The sequence below is a fragment of the Jaculus jaculus genome, chromosome 1 (assembly GCF_020740685.1).
Source record: "Jaculus jaculus isolate mJacJac1 chromosome 1, mJacJac1.mat.Y.cur, whole genome shotgun sequence".
Classification (NCBI taxonomy): domain Eukaryota; kingdom Metazoa; phylum Chordata; class Mammalia; order Rodentia; family Dipodidae; genus Jaculus; species Jaculus jaculus.
The window spans coordinates 9869754-9889723 of NC_059102.1; the positions used below are offsets into that span (position 1 = coordinate 9869754).

General features: G+C 48.7%; 1 protein-coding gene across 6 annotated transcripts in view; it reads left to right on the top strand.

Annotated features, from left to right (window-relative positions):
- Nucleotides 1–19970, top strand: part of Chst15 (carbohydrate sulfotransferase 15) — a 95289-nt gene that overhangs the window by 40331 nt on the left and 34988 nt on the right. For 5 of the 6 annotated variants that reach the window (XM_045146642.1, XM_045146636.1, XM_045146641.1 and 2 more), the window contains exon 2: nucleotides 17963–18948. In XM_045146642.1, coding sequence (XP_045002577.1) covers nucleotides 18403–18948 — 546 coding nt within the window. In that variant the 5' untranslated portion in view covers nucleotides 17963–18402. Of the gene's footprint in view, nucleotides 1–15456; nucleotides 15481–17962; nucleotides 18949–19970 lie in introns of those variants that run through there. The other variant, XM_045146639.1, reaches the window with a different exon arrangement.

The window sequence follows — 19970 nt, forward strand, 5'->3', positions numbered from 1 at the left end:
TTTTTAAACTTGTATTTGAAGCTTGCTTTTAGCCCAGGAGGAAGTCTCCTCTGTGAGAGCAAGTCCCAACCTTCGTAGGGAGGCCTCCCAGGTGTCTGCGCACGTTTCCGCTCTTCTGTGGTTACAGATTTCTCATATCACACATCATTTGCTTTGTGGGAGTCACTGTGCCTGAGCCAAGATCTACTGATTATTTTTTCAAACAAGTTTTATTTTTTAATTAACTTGTTTACATGGAGCTGAGGTCACAGAGCAGCTCTTAGAGCTGGGCTGGCTGGTGTCATACGCTTTGTCAAGACTTCTCCCTTCCTCACCTGGCCTAGCTGCCAGCGGTGGCTTCCCCCCAAGCTCGGTGGTGTCCTTGACGCATCGGGCACAGACAGCCATGCTTGCAGGACAGAAAACAGACCCTGGGATTCTCTGACTCTTGCTGTAACGGTCACTCACTGTGGTTCACCTCTACCTACAGCTTCAAATGCTGAGACTTGGCAAGATCCTGAACAAAGCAACAAAACAACAAAACACGCTCCGCCAAAGATTTTCACGTTGTTTTGACTAACAGAGAACAGGGGAACCGAGAACAAAGCAAAGCAAAATGAAAACCCCCTCTCTTAACAGACCGGCACATCCTTGACTGGTGTCTTAGGTGATGTGTCTATAAATAAGTAAGTGTTGGGTTGACCTAGTTTACTGAGGTTGGGAATCTAGATTCCAGGTTTGAATGGTATTCCAGAAACTGGGTCTGATGGAGGTGGGTTTCCACCCCAGGCCGCTCTTTCTAGCCCCAGGCATCTCTTGTCTCCGGCATCCTGAAGCTCTAGGTGGACCTCATTGCTCTGTGGGGCAGGAGGGTGCTCTGTGTGGCCTCCTTCTGACCCTGCTGGTCTGCTGCCTTTGTACTGCCTTAAGAATTCTGACACCAGGGGCTGGAGAGATGGCCCAGTGGTTAAGGCGTTTGCCTGCAAAGCCAAAGGATCCTGGTTTGATTCTCCAGGACCCACGTAAGCCAGATGCACAAGGGGGTGCATGCATCTCCTAGTTTGTTTGCAGTGGCTAGATGCTCTAGAGCTCTCTCTCCTTCTCTCTGCTTCTTTCTCTCCAATAAATAAAATATATTTTTTTAAAAAAGGATTCTGACACCAGGGGTTGGAGAGATGGCCCAGTAGTTAAGGTGCTTGCTTGCAGAGCCTAATGACCCTGGTTAGATTCCCTAGCACCCACAGAAAGCCAGATGCACAAAGTAGCTCATGCATCTCTGAGTTTGTTTGCAGTGGCTAAAGGCTCTGGTGTGTCTATTCTCTCTACCTCTCTCTTCTTGCAAAAACTACACACACACACACACACACACACACACACACACACACACACACACACACATACACACACAGTATGTGGAGCCACATACTAGGACATTTGTGTCAAAGGCCCTTTGGACTCACAAAGCTGCATTCTTGAGGATCAGTTGGCCCTTTTGCTCTTGGGCCTGGTGCTTTTTGACCTGTGTGTATTTACAAAGGTCTACATCCATTCTGAGAAATCTGTGGTCTTATCAGATTTTCGTCATTGTAACCGAGAAGGTAAGAGATATTTCCTGTCCAGGCTGGCTGCCAGGTGCATTATTCTCAGTCATATGAAAATAAAATGGGCATTATCGTCACTTTTATTATGACAGTATAAATTGTGGCTGGAGGGGGATGCTATTAACACAGGACACCCGGCCCTTCGCCGTGGTCAGCTCCGGCCTTAGGCAGTCCCGCCGCCTCATTCCCGTCTCCCATTCTGCGTGGTCTGATGAGGGTGACCAAGAGCTCATACCTTTTCAACAGGTATGGGAACAGGTCCAGAGTCACAAATATCAGTTATGACACAAACCCATATCCTGGAGTCCTTGGTCCCATCCATTTCTGGTTGCTATACCTCATTTGGTCAGATTTTTATTATTCCTTTGCTATTGTCATTATAGTTGCATCTGTCTAGGCAGGCTAGGAAGAAGCCTAGGGATTGACGTGGGACGTGGGCACACGTGTTCCCGCGCTCAGTGGAGGGATTGATGTGTTCCTGGGCTCAGTGGTCGAAGGTCTGCTTGGGCTTCCTTCAGGGCAGTCTCAGTCCAGCTCTCCTCTTCCAGGGACTGTGATTTAGAGCAGGTCCTGCCCAGAGCCTTGGTCCTGCTGGCACTATGGCAACCATATCCACCTTGACTGTTGTCAGTGTCGGGGTCACTGAGGACCTTCGTGAGTGTTCAGCACAGGACCTGCCACCAACCAGGCATTCCGTTCCCGCCTGTCCTGCTTGGCTTCCGGCCATGTGTCTCTGCAGGCAGAGGTACATCCTCCTGTTTTGCATTGTACCTGGCTCTTACCTACTTTTAACACCATGTTACTAATGTTTGAAATTAAAGCTTTTGAACATGGAAGATTCTGTATATCGTGCCATTTTCCTGCAGCCCACTGGCACCTCTGCACACCCCTCGAAGTCTCTGTGCCCACACTGGGGCAGGCGCTCTTCTGCACTCGTGGTGAGGGGTGGTTTGCTTGGGCATGGGTAGCACATGCTCAGTTCTACTTTCTCTTGTTCTAAAGCCCTCCAGGGGACACAGTCTGGTAGGTGGCTCACCAAAGAAATAACTTACAACAAAGTGTGTTACTCAGACGGGTCTCCTTATTCAAGGGTTAACCAGATTCTTACTTTGCTTATCTTTGGAAATGGAACAGTGTTTAAAGCTATTCAGACGGGCGAGGCCAGCTGGCGGGGAGCATGCAGCTGCGGCTGTTCCATTGTGCCGTGGCTAGTTTATTCATTCGCGGGCGCTGGCACGGGTGTGCGGTCAGTACTGGCAGTTCGTGCTCAGCGCGAGAGCTGTGGCCCATGCGAGGCCTTTCCCCTCGTCACCTCCATCCTGAACGACACGGGATGGACTGGCCGCCTCCGCTACTGGGAACCTTTCCTCCTTTCTCTAAGGCCAGTCACAGCAGGCAGAAAGGGTCTTAGGGACACGAACCTAGACCGAGCTGCCCTGTCCCGTATGGGTCTAATATGTGGTCTCTGCATCTCTTTTCACTTATTTTCCTCAGTTTTGGGGTGTGTGTGTATGGGGGGGGATGTTGGCAGGCAGCGGAACTCTATGACTTGGACCAGTTACTGGTCTAGGTGCTGCAAGAGAGGGAAATGGCCCGTGTCTGAACATGTACTATTACTGTGAAGGTTTGCTGTTGTAGATGTTTCAACCATTGCAAGCACACACACAAAAAAAAAAAGAAAAAGAAAAAGATAACAGAAGTCCTTTGATGCACATTAGACCCATGTAGTCTTCTATGATGACCTTGGGAGGAAGGGATTGGGGTCTCCGTGGTGACAAGGGTTTATTTGTGTCATGTGGCTGGTGAAGGGCTGTGGCTGCTGCTCAGTTTAGGTTCTAGTGTTCCTAGCCCACCCCCACTGGCTCCCATCTCCACAAGCCATACCAGGCAAGAAGTGATTGATGCGGAATTCTCTGGGCCCCTGCTGTACAGTGGGGGCAGGGATTGCTTTTCCCTCCCGTGTCATCATGATGTCTAAACAGTTGTCCATAGAAACCCAGGCCGTTTCAAGACTGGCTTTATCAGCGTATATAGGCGCAGGACAGTCAATCTGGACACAAGCTGGTATTAGTTGATGTCAGTCATTCTTGGGACTGAGCTGCAAGAGCTCTGTTCTGGAGAGTGGCTGGGGACTCCCAGAGTTCACTAGATTTCAGTCCTCCACTCATTAAGTTGGACATATTTACTGAGTGCCCACCCAGAGTGAGGCATGGGCTCTTCAAAGCTGAATGTCTTTGGCCATGTGTGTGCATGGGCCTCAGAGTCTGGCCTGGCCTCCTTGCCTGGGCGGCTCCCAGTCTAGGCCAGCCAGCTAGGTGAAGGCTGACTTGCTACTCTGCCAGCCTCTGCTGGTGACCGTTTTGTTTATGTGACATAGGACAAAGGTCACAGGCTTTGCAGCCAAACATAACTTGTTGGGTTTGGCTCTGCCACTGGCAAACTTTATGACCGTGGGCAGTATTTAGCCCTGTGTGCCTCAGTTTCCCACATATGCCTTGGGGAAACCCCTGTTCTTACCTGGGATATTTATAAGCGTCTGCCATGGCCGATTCTATAAGGGTATTCTTTTTATCTGTCACTGTTTCTGGGTTCATTGAAAACCCCGAGCCCATGCACCCTCTTGGAACGCTTCCTCTTCTAATACCCCGGTCACTTTATTGCCCAGAGCCATTTTGGTGGGCAGGCTCCATAGCTGTCCCCAACACTCAACTTGAGTAGGTTCCATCGGAGTGGAATACCACAGCCAGTGGACAGACAGGTGTGAGTAGAAAATCTAGTGCCCACAACCATTTGAATTACCACTGGCAATAATGAAATGAGTGCTCTGAAGCAGTTTTTCTTCTCCACTGAGTTCAGAAAAGGAAAATTACCCGTGATGTCACAAAGACCCTTGCAGTCTTTTGTGCACATTCCTGGGTGACAACTGTGGCCTAAGCGTCTTGATGCCCTTGCAGAGCAAGCCACTGTGCCGTGCGTTTGGACAGAGTAGGCATCTGGCTGTGTTTGGACTGGTCCTCAAAGTTGGAGCAGGGCTCTAAGTGGAACAGATGGAAAGACCCCCCCCCCCCGCAACCCGCCCTGGCTGTTGGAGTCCTTGTCCTGGAGCCCCAGGAGTCTTGCTCGGGAGGTAGCTGGATGCTCCTAAGATATGCGCTGTGCTGTCTTCATAACCCTAGTCCCAGCAAACACAGTCTGTGTGGTGCACGTGGCTGGTCCCCTGTGAATGATGGATGGGTGCTGAAGGGGTGGCCACTCATCGGGACTGGCTGCCCAGCTCCTCTGGACGCCGGTACACTCAGGCTCATACAGTCTTTGCTACAAACCGAGGGGGCTAAGCAGCCGGGAAGGTAGAAGGGTGGTGACGGAGGGGGTTTTGCAAAGGAGAAATCCATTTCAAGTCATAGTTGGACAGAGAAATTAATTTCAAATTCTCTGTCCAAGAGTGTTAGGGCTAAAAAGGCTACTTCCAAACCCGTGACTTCCACATGGGGAAGCTGAGGCTAGAGGCCGTGGCTTCTCCAAGGGTGACTGGAAGTGATTACGTCTGGCTTGAGAGGTAAGGAAGCTTGCCTAACCTGCCTGGCTGGGAAGGCACCACCTTTAAGTCTCTCAAGCTTCAAAACACATCCTTTCGAAGCAGCCCCTCACTGGTGCTCAGCCTGCCGGGCCTCTCAGCAGTCACACCGGGCACAGGCCGAGCCCCTCGACTCACAAGAGTAAGGAAGCTCGCCTTGGAACCCCCCGCTACTCATTCTCCTCTGTGCTCTCGGCGACAGCTGGTGCCCAGCCCTGTCCCTTTCTTTCTCCTCTGCGCCGTGGCCCTAGCTCCTCTTTGCTTTTGTCCTCCCTCCTCCCTGCCCTGCACTTGGCACCAGGCCAGCCTGAGTTCCTGGTCCCTTGTCTCTGTCTGGGTGTGAACCCGTCACCCATCCCCTCTGAAGGTGGAGGAGATAAGCCCGAGTGGGAATCGAGAAAGCCTGAGACTCTGCCCAAGGATATAACAAGGCACTTGGAGACTGGATCAAAGCATGCCTGTTACCTTTGGTTGGGCGTCCCTGCCCTCCCTATGCTGAGCCCCATTAAGGAGCAGAAGCTGTTCTTTGAGAAGTCTTAAAGGGACCAAGAGAGGAAGGTTCACCGAGACCAGGGTTGTCTGGTCCTGGATGAGTTGCTGGACTTCCTGAGGCCCAGCCAAGGTCATTGGCACAGGTTAGGTGCGGCAGGGGAAGGCGGAGTTCCAGGCCCCTGGGTCTCTCTATCTATCTCTTAAGAGACATGTGTTCTTGGAAGTACAAAACCATACTGGGCCTCAGTTTCCCCCTACAGAAGGCAAGACAGAATGGGCAGGTGCCTGCAGCCTTGTGCCACAAAGTTCATGACTCTTCAGAGCCTGATTTGAGTCACCTGGGCTCAGGCTGTGCCCACCATCATCTGGGAGACGTGCCAGAGCTTTCAGGTTGTGAATGGCATCCCCTATGAGCTCTCTGTTGCCTCTTCCCCAGACCTTTTTTTTTTCAAGGCAGGATCTCACTCACTCTAGCCCAGGCTGACCTGGAATTCACTATACAGTCTCAGGGTGGCCTCGAACTCATGGCGATCCTCCTACCTCTGCCTCCCGAGTGCTGGGATTAAAGGTGTGCGCCACCACGCCCGGCCCCCAGACCTTTTTTTAAAAAATTATTTTAGCTTTTTGAAATTATTTTTGAGAGAGAGTGAAACAGGGGCAGGGAGAGAAAGAGAGGGAGGGAGGGAGAGAATGGGTGTACCAGGGTCTTCAGCCACTGCAAATGAACTCCTGATGCATGCTCTACCTTCTGCATCCAGTTTATGTGGGTCCTGGAGAATTGAACCTGGGTCCTTTGGCTTTGCAGGCAAACACCTTAACCACTAAACCATCTCTGCAGCCCTTCCCTAGACCTTTGCAGAACAGGCACATTTCTGGAGACCTGGCCCTCTCTGTTTAGCACTGGGTAGGGGCTGTCACCCTGCAGGGAGGACTTTTCCTGAGTTGTCCCCAGCCTGTACCGTGCTCTTTAAGCTACTGTCCCTGCTGGCCAAGGCTCCCAGTGTCCCAGTCAGCTCTGCTTTTTGATATCTTGTTTCTGTGATCAAAGTCAGTGTTGTGTCCTGCATCTGGGTGCCCTTTCTGAGTTGCCACCTACTTCTTCCTAGAATTTATGACTTCACATCAGTTGCAGATGGCACAGTTGGTCACCTAGAACTAGAAATATATGTACATTGAAAGCAAGTTCCTATGGAGTACTTCTCCAACAGTGAGGAATGCGTTTCACTTGCGGAAGCTTGCTGTGTGCAAGGTTCCAGGATAGTAAGTGTCATGCAGGTGGCCGCTTCACATTAATGCTGGGAATCTGCAGTAGTTTTAGTCCCATCTTACAGATGAGTACCCGAGTCATAGGATGGCCCAGTTTGTTGCCTGGGTTTATTTTTATTTATGAGAGAGAGACAGACAGAGACAGAAAGAGAATGAATGAGACTGAGCACACCAGGGCCTTCAGCTGCTGCAAACAAACTCCAGATGCATGTGCCATCTTGTGCATCTGGCTTATGTGAACCTGGAGAATCAAACCTGGGTCCTTTTGCTTTGCAGGCAAGCACTCTAACTTCTGAGTCATCTCTCCAGCAGTGTTGCCTGGGTCCATAAAACTCGTAACAGTTGAGCTAAACAGAAAGGCAGGCCTGGCTGGGCGTGGTGGCTTATACACACCTGGGAGCCAGAGGTGGAAGGGTCACTTGAGTTCGAGGCCATCTTGAGACTATGTAGTGACTTTCAAGCTGCCCACTCAATCACTCAATTACTGTACTTTGATGGTACGTAAACCATTTTTTTGCTTCGTCCTATCTTTCTATCATGTTCTATCATATGGAGGCTCAGTGGGAGGGTGCAAAAGAAGGGGGGAGGTTGTATACTGTGGAGATTGTTTTCTTTCAAGGAGGGTCTTACTCTAGCCCAGGTTGACCTGGAACTCACTTTGTAGTCCAGACTGGCCTCAAATTTATAGTGGACCTCCTTCCTCACCTTCCCAAATGCTAGGATTAAAGACCTGAGCCGCCACACTGGCTTACTGTAGGGCTTTTTACACATGTGCTTATGGGTGTGTGAGCCCGTGTGTCTTCATGTGCATGTGCAGACTTGCAAGAAGCCAGAGGACAGCCTCAGGTACCATCCACCCTTTTTGAGGCAGAGTCTCTCAGGGGCCTGCAGTTCACCCATTAGGCCAGACCAGCTGGTGAGCCTAGGGACCCTCCTGTCTGTGTCTTCCTAGCACTGGGGTCACAAACACAGGCCACCACGCCTGGCATTTCTACATAGGTACCGTAGATGAGACTGGGGTCCTCATGCATGAAAGGGAAGCACTTTACCAACTGAGCTACTGCCCCAGCCCCCAGTGAAGAGCTTTGATCTCTGAAATACCCGTTTCTTGTAGATATGGGTCATAGATGGTTCACACACATATAACATAGATGATTCTCTCCATGCTTAAGACATGTACAGCGCTTGTTACCAACACACATGATATCGATGACAAACTTATTACAGAGTCAAGGATGCTTTAAAAATCACTCAAAGATTGGGCTCGAGAGATGGCTTAGAGGTTAAGGTGCCTGCCTGCGAAGCCTAAGGACCCATGTTCGACTCTCCAGGTCCCACGTAGGCCAGGTGCACAAAGGTGACGCAAGCGTGCAAGGTCGCACATGCCCACAAGGTGGCGCACACGTCTGGAATTCAACTGCAGTGGCTGGAGCCCCAGCCACCAGTTCTCTCTCTCTTTCTCTCTCGCTCATAAAAAAAAAAAAAAATTAACAAAAAATTTGCTTGGGGCTGGCTAGCAAGATCCTGCCTATTGTGGTCAGACAGAACATGGATGTCTCAGGCATCAGGAAAGAGGAATTTGGCAAGGAACCCATAAGGGCCAGATTACAGAAAGGGCTTGCGGAGGGAGAGGACCCGAGCGAAGGACAGTACCTCTGAAGAGGCCAGGCACAAGGCCTGGCCAGCATGGCTCCGGGGAGTGGGGTCAGCTATCTGGGCTAACCGAAACAAACCAGCCACGGCTGTGATAAATACCCATTGGCCAGAAGATAACGTGGGATGTGGTTTTTGGGGCAGTTGTGTGCTAATTCAGGAGCAGCCCCCGTCTGGTTTCCAGCCTCATGTTAGAGCATCTGCTTCTGGTGTCCGTGCAGCAACCCTTGCAGGGTCTGGTTCAGTAGCCTCACTGCATCCTCGCTGAGTTGCTGTGGTCTGAATTGCCCCTGGTTCACTTTACCCAGACACACGCTGCTTACGGCTGAACTTTGTTAATTATTTTTATTTAATTTATTTATTTGAGAGAGAGAGAGAGAGAATGAGAGAGAGAGAGAGAGAGGAAGAATGAGAGAGAAAGAATGGGCTCACCAGGGCCTCCAGCCACTGCAACTGAACTCCAGACGCGTGCGCCCCCTTGTGCATCTGGCTAACGTGGGTCCTGGGGAACCGAGCCTCGAACCGGGGTCCTTAGGCTTCACAGGCAAGCGCTTAACCGCTAAGCCATCTCTCCAGCCTACGGCTGAACTTTGTAATGCCTGCGGCTCATAACCTTGAGGAGCGCCCACCGGTTCGCTTCCTCCACATACTGGGTGGTAATGGACTCAGTGGCTGAGAACAGCGCCCTTTATTCTTTCTGCCACTCTGGGGGGATGGGCTGGGGCTACGGGGTTTCCTTTGCTCTGTGCTGGGTTCATCCAAGTGGCTCTACTTCATTGCCCTTCTCGGCCCAGTGGGACAGCCAAGATGCCAGAGCATGAGTCGACGACACGCGCTTTGCTTCAAGGACTGGTGCGTGGCCTCTTCTGTCTCCCTCGAGCTGAAGCGTAAAGAAATCCTTTCCTCCTCAGCAGAGAGACGCAGTCCTTCAGGTAGCAGAGTACGAATGTAGGGAGGAATAATGAATTGGGGCCAGTAATGTAATCTACCAGAAGTGGTATTTATCAATAATGATTAGTAAAAAATGCTCACTGGGGGCCTGGAATATTCATATGCAATGCTAGCTAACATTTACTGTTTACCATGGGCAGCTCTTTTTTTGTTGTTGTTTATTTTTATTTATTTATTTGAGAGTAACAGACAGAGAGAGAAAGAGGCAGTTAGAGAGACAGATTGAGAGAGAGAATGGGCGCGTCAGGGCATCCAGCCTCTGCAAAGGAGCTCCAGACTTGTGCGCCCCCTTGTGCATCTGGCTAACGTGGGTCCTGGGGAACCGAGCCTCGAACCGGGGTCCTTAGGCTTCACAGGCAAGCGCTTAACCGCTAAGCCATCCCTCCAGCCCACGGGCAGCTCTTTTAAGTGCTTCATATGAATTCATTCACTGAATGCTCACAGCATTGCTATGCATTAGGTTCTCTGGTCGTTCCCACTTTATATTCGAGGAAATAAAGAAGAGAGGTTTAATGTCCTGTTCAAGGTCAAACCCAGGTAATTTGGCGCTCACATTCATGTTCTTAGCTTTGAGGCGCTGTGAGGCGGTGTGTGATCTGTTGCCAACGGGGATGTCATTTGAGAACAGAGAACCGGATAAGACATTTGTCGGAGGTCCCTCGGTGGGCAGGAGTTTGGGATTCTGACCTGCATGACCCACTGTGTGCTCTCTGCAAATGCCACAGGCCATGATGCTGGGAACTGCTGAGTGCACTGGGACGTATGGCCTTGTTTTGTTAATTGACTTGATGCTATGGAAGCTGTGACTGTCCAGGTGTCGGGGAGGCTGATGCTGCTCGTTTACTGAGTGCGCCACACTCCTGTCTGCCAGCTTTCTTCTTGGTCTGTGCTGCAGCCCTTGATACCCTCAAGTTGAATGTAACAGCTACTCCTTCCCCTACGTGTTGATTAATATTCCCTGGAGAAAAGTATTTCCATATATATAGCCCATAGTCAGTGTGCAGACATACTAGTGAGAAGAAGGCTTGTGTTTTAGTAAAGGTTAATTAAGATCAGTCATTTTTTTCCCCTTTAAAACATAAAAGTAAAATAATGTAATGAACTATTTTTCCCTCACTCCCCCAGAGGGCAGATGTAAATGTTTCACCTAAATGAAGCTATTTGTTGAAATCCATCCAGATTTCTTTTGAAGTTTCATACATTTTTCTTTTGCTCTATCAGCTTCTGGCTACAATAATTTAATAAGTTTTCCTAGGGTGAAATTGGATGCCCTTTATCGATCTTCCACTGAGGGGGCATTCAATTACTTAATCTACAGTGGTATTTCTGGGTCTCTCAATTACAGTTCTGTTATAAATGGCTTGCTAATGATGCCCAGGGTACACAGGTTAATAGGGGGCATCCAAGCAAAGGCTGGGTAATTGAATGCTGTATTTGGGGACCAGTTATCTGATCCCTCACAGTAGCACTGGGTCCCCACAGTTAGGGTCTGTCTCCATAGGGCACAGCATGGAGCTGTGACTGGGAAGCAATTGTACTGAAATTTATCCATGAGCACTTTGGTTTTAATCTGTGAACGGGAGAGCCAAGGGTGCTATCTAATCTGAGCTGAAGGGCACCAAGTGCGGGCATTCCAGCCATGGGGTGCAGGCGGTGTGTATTACCTATGTCTGAAGGAAGAACCCTTCAGTGTGGGCCTCTGTTCCTGGGATCACCTGTGGCATACGGAACATGATAGCCATTCATTCTCATAGTCACACAACCTGGATTTTTCTTCGAGTTGAGAGTTTATGCACATTACGAAGATCCTGGGGAAAGAATATGTGGTGTGCCTCTCTTTCTATAGTTGGGGTGATCCCAGCCCTGACTCTGCCCTTAAGGCCCTACAGTCTTGTCCTTGCCTCCTCACTTACCTGGTTGCTGCCCCAACCAGCCCGTGCCATCAAGGATCTGCCCGCAGGGAGCTCTTGGGGTTAGACTCCCATGGGTCTGGCTTCCTTCCCCGTCTCTGTGGGACTGGCTTTCTTCCTGTCCCTCTGGCTTTAGCTCAGATGGCTCCTCTGAACTTGGTTCCTCTTCTCTGTATTCGAGTTCCTTCTTCTAAGACAGTAGTTCGCACCTGGGAGTGAGTGTGGTCATGCCCACCCCAAGAGCCTTTGACATGCTTCTGGTTGCCATATCTCAGGGGATGGGTGCTCCTGGCACCTAGTTGTGAGGGCCAGGGATGCTCTGCCGTGGCCTACAAGTCAGGGCACAGCTTCCACAACAAAGAAGTACCCAGCCCAAGTCCCGCGTTGCAGCACCAAGCAGTCTGCTTCCCTGATTGGACCTCTATCAGTACCTGAGGTTATCTTGTGTGCACATGACTTCTTCATAGCCTGTTAACCTGCAGCTCCCAGCCCTGGTGGAACGGAAGCCAGCTCAGGTGCAGAGAGGCCCCTCAGCGTCCCCTTCTCAGCATGGAACCCTTTTAGGGGAAGGCTTGTCCAGAGGGCCTCATGCTCCACACCCTCTACCAGCCACCTCATCTCCTGGACACAAGATATAAGATTGTTCTTTTTTAAAAAATACTTTTTATTTTTATTTATTTGAGAAAGACACACAGAGAGAGAGATAGAGAGAGAAGCAGAGATAAGAGAGAATGGGCATGCCAGGCCCTCTAGCCCCTGCAAACAAACTCTGACACATGCACCACCTTGTGCAGCTGGCTTACGTGGGTCCTGTGGAATTGATCTGAGGTCCTTTGGCTTTGTGGGCAAGCGCCTTAATCACTAAGCCATCTCTTCAGCCCACAAGATTGTTCTTAATCAACTTTATTGAGGTGTACTTTACATAGAAACAGCGATGATATGGTTTTGGTAAAACTTGTAAGGCAGTTTTATTTTTTTTCCTCAAAGAAGTTGGACTCCCACACTTGGGTGGACAGTGTTCAATGACAAGTTCTCCATCTCTGACACCAACCTGGGGTCCTACTAGTCAGTGCTGACACCATCCATGGGCGATTTGAAGGCTCAGTCCCATGAGACATCTCCAGTTCACCCACCAGTCCTGAGTACTGGGTCTCAAGGACATCACACTCTGTCTGCATTGGTCACAGAGGTGAGGGTTTCCTCAGCTTCCTGGACCAAAGTCCTGCTCTCGGGGAAGTGTTTTTCTGTCAGCGCTTCATCAGGAGGACGTGGTTCAGGATGTCCAGCAGGAGGACAACCAGTCAGGGGGTAAGGGAGGGGGACTAATCAGGGCTTCTGTCCCCTCAACCCCATGCCTATACTTTGATGTGCCCAGCACCCCTGAAGTTTGCATATCCCTGGGGTTTCTGGCGTGGGTGGAGGTCCCATTGATTATATCATTGGCCACTAATGATTAATTTAGTCTCCAGCTCCATTTATTCCTACTAAGAGTTCAAGATCTTTCTGAGGACCTCTTGAATCCCCCTACTGGCTCACCTAGGGTCACCTCATTAGCTTACACTCAAGTACGGTGGTTGAAAGGGGCTGGTCCTAGCGCTCTAGAACCTTCTAAGATTTAGAAGCTGTGTGCCAGGAACAAAGGATGAAGACCAAATCTACACGTCTATTCACACATCTGTACACCTATATATCTGTGCACACATGTGCATGTGTTATCTTGGGCCCTGTATGTGTCCAGCAAATGGTTGGCCTTCAGATTGTGGTTTGGGGGCTAGGATAATGGCTTGTGGATAAAGTGTCTCCCATGCAAGCCCATGTACCTGAGTTTGGGTCCTTAGCACCCATGTTAAAAAAAATTTTAGGGCTGGAGAGATGGCTTAGCGGTTAAGCGCTTGCCTGTGAAGCCTAAGGACCCCGGTTCGAGGCTCGGTTCCCCAGGTCCCACGTTAGCCAGATGCACAAGGGGGCGCACGCATCTGGAGTTCGTTTGCAGAGGCTGGAAGCCCTGGCGCGCCCATTATCTCTCTCCCTCTATCTGTCTTTCTCTCTGTGTCTGTTGCTCTCAAATAAATAAATAAAAATTAAAAAAAAAATTTTAAAAGCTGCCTGTTGAGAGGGAGTCAGGTATTTCTCTTAAGCAGTTAGGGTGACCCCTGAAAGTAAAAATAACAAACAACAAAAACCAGGCATGTCTTTGGGCCAGGATCTGACTTCTTATCTCTTACCTAGGTCTGTTTTTCTGCAGACAACCTGGGCTCCCCCTAGGAGGGAGGTCTCTCCTAGGATTTAAATCTAGCCTTAAAATTGTCATTGGTCAAAGTTCAACCCCCAGTATTTGGTGTCATGGCTAGCCTCTTCTTGAGGCAGCCCCTAGCCCAAACCAATCAGCTGTCCCTCAGGTGAGCTGAGCTGGAAGAGAGGGCCCACCACCATAAGGTTATAAATATGTTTACAAAGGGAGAATAAGGTCTCTGAGCTGTCTGGCTACTTGAGAACTTCCAGCTTCTGGCGACTTTCCCCTCTGAGGGGAGGGGAGGCCCCCTCTCTCCACATGGGCTCTTTATCCCCCAGCTCCCCACATGGCAGGAGCTCTTTGAACTCTCTTTTCTTCCTTGTTCCTCCACGGTTTTTCCTGGCCCTCCATGTGGGATGTCTAGCCACATAGGTGTCTTTCCTTGGCTCTGTATTTCCCTCAATAAATATAGTAATAATTTAATAATTATCCTTCTCAGCCTTATTTTATCAATTCTTTGATTAAAATTGGGCATGAACCTAGAGTTCCTGAACCTAGACTTCAGAAGCCTAGCCTTTCCTGAACCCCGAACACCCCGATTACACTATGGTGGCACATACCTGTAATCCCACCACTGGAGAGGCACAGACAGGAGGATCTGTGGGTTTTGATGATTGGTGAACTCAGATTTAGTGAGAAACCTGCGTCTCAAAAAATAAAGCGGGGGCTGGAGAGATGGCTTAGCGGTTAAGCGCTTGCCTGTGAAGCCTAAGGACCCCGGTTCAAGGCTCGGTTCCCCAGGTCCCACGTTAGCCAGATGCACAAGGGGGTGCACACGTCTGGAGTTTGTTTGCAGAGGCTGGAAGCCCTGGCGCGCCCATTCTTTCTCTCTTCCTCTATCTGTCTTTCTCTCTGTGTCTGTCGCTCCCAAATAAATAAAATAAAAAATTAAAAAAATAAATAAATAAAGCAGGACATGTTTGAGGAAGACAACCGAGGCTAACTTCTGGCCTCCACACACGCATTCACACATGTGTGCACATAAGTATGCATACTCACACACACCTGTACACAACACACACAAACACGTGCATACACTAAAAAAGGTGCTTAACGGGTGAAAGAATGCCTAAGTGAAAGGAGGCATAAACGAGATTAGAAAACACCAAGACCTGAGGCAGACTCTCCCCCTCTTTGCCCTGTCCACCTGGAGGTGCAGCTGCCAGGCAGGACAGCACTGGGCCTGGCAGGTTGGTGGCAGCCCTCGGCTCCCCCTGCTGAGACTGTCAGTAAGCCCCGCAACCAGGATTTCTTTGTCCTCGTTAGGAGTGTTTTGCAGGATCTGTTCGGGTCCAGACAACGTAAGCTCTTGGGCTCTGGGAGTCCCTGCCTGCTTGTTGTCCTTTTAAAACCAGGAGTCGAATCAGACCCCTGCAGCAGTGAGGGAGAAGGGGTGCCAATGCCCTCCCGCTGAGCTTTCCCTCCAACCCGCCTTGGCCTTGTCTTCGACTTGTGAAAAAATGTTTTCTTGGCTTCGGGGATGAGTTTCCAAGCAGGGATCTTGCACTTTTGTTTCTTTGGTTTGGAAGGATTGTTTGTACCAAGTGATAGGTCAGGGGCCACTGAGCAAGCTGGAAACAGAGGTCTGAGCCTGAAGATTCCTCACATGCCTGCCAGCTGCCCCAAGGGAGGAGAAAGGGACCCCGCCTGGCGCAGCGCGGCTCCTCCCACCGGACCAACTCTGCTCTTCCAGCTGTCCAGGCCCCGCCTGGCTCTCGGCCCGCTGACCAGCTCTTCCCAGGCTGAAGATGATCAGACATTGTGAGAATGCCTCAGCTATTCTGTTTTGTAGGGGGCTTAAAATATTTTTACAATTTGATTCATTTATTTTGCAAGGAGAGAAAGAGAGAGATGTCTAGTCACTGCAGACAAACTCCAGATGCATGTGCCACTTTGTGCATCTGGCTTTACATGGGTACTGGGAAATTGAACTCAGGGTGTTAGGCTTCGCATTCAAATGCCTTAACCGCTGAGCCATTTCTCCAGCCCTGTTTTGTAGTTTTTTTGTTGATTATATTCCTGGCTATGGATTCACAGGGCTCATTAGTGTATTGCAGTTCTTGAGAGTCTTGCTGCAAAGAATTCTCTGTAATTTTGTCCATCCTACCCTTTTCCTAAATACTTTAGGCACAAATACTGACAGTATGCTACACATTTTGTGGAGCATGGGGGGTGTTTTGGGAAATATTGCATTGCTATGTATTGGCCAACATAGTTCAAGAAAACTTGGGTTTTTGGTCTAAGGGAAGTGAAGGGTTCTACTGCTGAGTTGTGAATGCTCAGCCAGTATGAGGAGAGACTGTAATGAAGGTTAGTTAATGCCACCCCTCTGGGGACAGAGGATTTTTGAAGCATATGTGAGTACAACTGGAGATGAATTTACTGTTCTTGGGTAATTGTCATTGGTGAATAAAAAAGAATGTGATTAGATCTCCCACCTGGGACTGCGTTTCAAGTGCTCTTGCAATTCAGTGACAGTTAAAAACTATAATAGTTGTCATGAATGAGGTAAATTTTTTTTTGCATATGTGTGTTGTACATGCATGTTTATGTATGTGGGCACACATGTACATGTGTGGGGAGGGCAGAGTCCAGTGTCACGTGTCATCCTCAGCCACTCTCCACTTCATTAGTTTGAGACGGGGGTCTCATATTAAACATGGGGCGCACCAGCTCAGCTGGACTAGCTAGACAGAAAACCCCAAAGATCTTCTGGCCTCCACCTTCCCAGCAGCAGGATTATCGGTGCATGCCATCACACCTGCTTTTAGGTGAGCCCTGGGGATCTGAACTCAGACCTTCATGATTGCATGGTAAGCACTTTACCAACTAAGCCATCTCCCCAGCCCAGATCATGCTAATATATATTGCATAATTTTTAACATATATTACATATATTAACAAATATAGTTCTTTTTTTAAAAAGTATGAGAAATACTTATTATTTTTAATTTAACTAGTGAGGAAACCAAGGTTCAGAGAGGTTGAATGGCTTGGTTAAGGTCACATAGTCACTGGTGGGTGTCTACTACAGGCAGGAACCAAGTTGGCTGCCTTTTTTCAGTTTTGCCCATATAATGCTCCTTTTAAAGTATTTTATTTTATTTATTTATTATCAAGCAGAGAGGGAAAGAGAATGGGCACAGCAGGGCCTCTTGCCACTGCAAACTGCAGAGGCATGCACCATTTTGTGAGTCTGGCTTATGTGGGTACTGGGATCTGTACCTGGCTCATTAGGCCTTGCAGGCAGGTGCCTTAACTGCTGAGCCATCTCTAAAGGCCCCTAATGCTCCTTTTATGATGCCTACAAAGAAGTTTCATCTAGACAACACACTTTAGAACCAACCACAGTGTTATGTTAATGGGTTTTAAGAATCATGTCTTACCTAGGATGATAAAAGTGAAAAATGACTTTAGGGTCTAAAGTCTTATTTTGCTTAGGGGAAAACCATATATTGGATTTAATTGCTTAATAACTTAAACCATTTTTTATATAATATACTTTCCTGAAGAAGAGAATCATTTCATTGTTGCTAAATTTTCATTAACTTTTTCTTCCTAAACTGATAGCAAAAGTTAGCTGTAGGTAGCTAAGTAACTACTGAGGCCATGGGGAATGGAACACCCTTTCTTCTGTTGATTCCCACCCAAATGATCCTTTTCCTTAAAATTCTTCAGATTTTTTTGGCTGGAGAGATGGCTTAGTGGTCAAGGCGCTTGCCTAAGAAACCAGAGGTCCTAGGTTCAATTCTCTAGGTCCCATGTTAGCCAGATGCACATGGTGGCACATGCATCTGGAGTTTGTTTGTAGTGGCTAGAGGCCCTGGTACATCCATTCTCTCTCTCTCTCAAATAGATAAATAAATCCTCTTAAAAAAGCATTGATAATTTCAATTCACTCTTCAAATTCACAGTCATTGATTGGGCGTGAATCTGAGAATAGGTGTGTAAAATCTGGGGACTCTGTGTTGTTGTAACCATATATGAAGACCAGGGTGCTGAAGGGTCTGTCTGGGTTATGCATGATGTGGAGTGATTGCTGGTATTTGGGGCCACATCTGGTGGCAGAAAATGGACCTTAAAACCAAGCACAAGGGCCCCGAGCCACTCCCTTTATCTTGTCTGATTTCCTGGGATTTAGGTGAAACAAAGGGAAATGAACATCTGTTCCTCCCCACAGTCTGATCCCTATGACTTCACGGTTACCACGTAATGTGACAAAACTCATTTTCTTTATGTTCAGGTAATCTGGCATTTTGAGTCTACTCGCAGCAAGAGGAAACACTGTGGAGGAATGCCAGCCTGCGGGACAATGAGAGGACCATGACATCTTCTAATCTCCCGTGTGGCTCCATGGTCTCCAGCCATACCACGTCTACCTTTCTTGGTGCCATGGGAAAAACCTGAAACAAACACGGAGAGTCACCGTACCTGTGACCACTTCTGTGTGGCAGGAGCTGGTACAGAACATGACCATTGGAGAGCACGTCCTCACACTGTCTTTCGGAACGGAACCAAAGAACATACCTCCTCATTCTCTAGTGTACTTCTGTTGCTCCTGACTTCTGACCATCTTCTGTAATCATAGGACGCCCTTACAGCTTCCCAGCCGGACTTGCGCACACAGGGACTCCTCCGGGTCTTGCCTATGGCTCAGTAAGACAGCCGCCCAAGGCCCCTACCATGAGGCACTGCATTAATTCCTGCATACAGTTGTGCCCCAAAGATACCTACACACAGCAAATTGGCTGCCAAGGAGGCCCCCATCCCAAGCATCAGGTGTGCCCCACGTGCAAGGGAGAAAACAAAATTCTGTTCCGTGTAGACAGTAAGCAGATGAACCTGCTTGCTGTTCTCGAAGTGAGGACGGAGGGGAATGAGAACTGGCCTGGATTTTTACGCTTTAAGAAGGGGAAGCGATGTAGCCTGGTGTTTGGATTAATCATAATGACGTTAGTGATGGTTTCTTATATCCTTTCTGGGGCTCACCAGGAACTTCTAATTTCATCTCCTTTCCACTACGAGGGCTTTCCCAGTAACCCCAGCATGATGGACAGTGAGAACCCAAGTGACACGAAAGAGCATCATTACCAGCCCTCTATAAGCAATATTTCCTACGCAAAGGACTACCCAAGCATTAGAGTCATTATCCGCAGCATTACGGCCAGGATTGAGTTCACCACCAGACAGCTCCCAGACCTGCAGGATCTCAAGAGGCAGGAGCTGCATGTGAGTAGCCTCAGGTTAACCTCCACTGGCTGAGTTTAAAAAAAGTGGGTCCTCCTTTCCTGTCCCCATCTTTGGGAACACAGAAGTCGTGTGACAGAAAAATTTCTCAGATGAAGCAGCTGTGCAGCTTGAAGTCTGCTCACGTCATGGGACACCGTGAAGGGGATTTGCCGTTCTGAATGGCCTGTCTTAGCCGTGTTTAAGGACCACCTCGGCTCAGAATTGCATTCCAGGGCTTCTTGCTTGGAGTGGTGTCATGGGGTTTAAATGTGCTTTTGCAGATTACCATTATTTGGAATGTTGAAGCTGGATTTAATTTGATATGTTTTTATGCTGGTGTAATTTTTACTTTGGTCTCTAATGGCTACTTAAATATATGAGTAGCAAAGATTCTGAACTGGTTAATGTCTGTGGTATAGGAAAGATGGATCATGACAGAACGAATTCTGACTGAATTTTTGCTTAGTTCTCTCCAAAAATTTCATTTTGGAGTAACTTGAGAGTATAACTCTCCCCTGTTTAGCTTTATCTTTTGTTGAATATAGTTCAAATTTGATTACTGTAACCAGTATTAGGGCGTGATAATACAGTGATGATGATGATGATGATTGAGACAAGAGCTCATGAATCCAGGCTGACCTCAGACTCACTATGTAACAGGTGCTGGGCTTGAACACCTGATCCTCCAGCCTCCACGTCCCCAGTGGGGCCCCATTCCTGGTTTAGGATTTCTTTTTGGCTATTATTTATTTATTTATTTGAGAGAAGGTAAGAGGTCGAGAGAGAGAGAATGGGCGCGCCAGGGCCTCCAGCCACTGCAAACGAACTCCAGATGCATGCGCCCCCTTGTGCATCTGGCTTTCGTGGGTCCTGGGGAATCGAACCTGGGTCCTTTGGCTTTGCAGTCAATCGCCTTAACCCGCTAAGCCATCTCCGCAGCCCCCTGCTGCTTTTTTTTTTATTTTAAATTTTCTTTTCCCTTCTCTCACGTGTTTTCCCCTGCCCTCTTCCTTCTCCTTGCA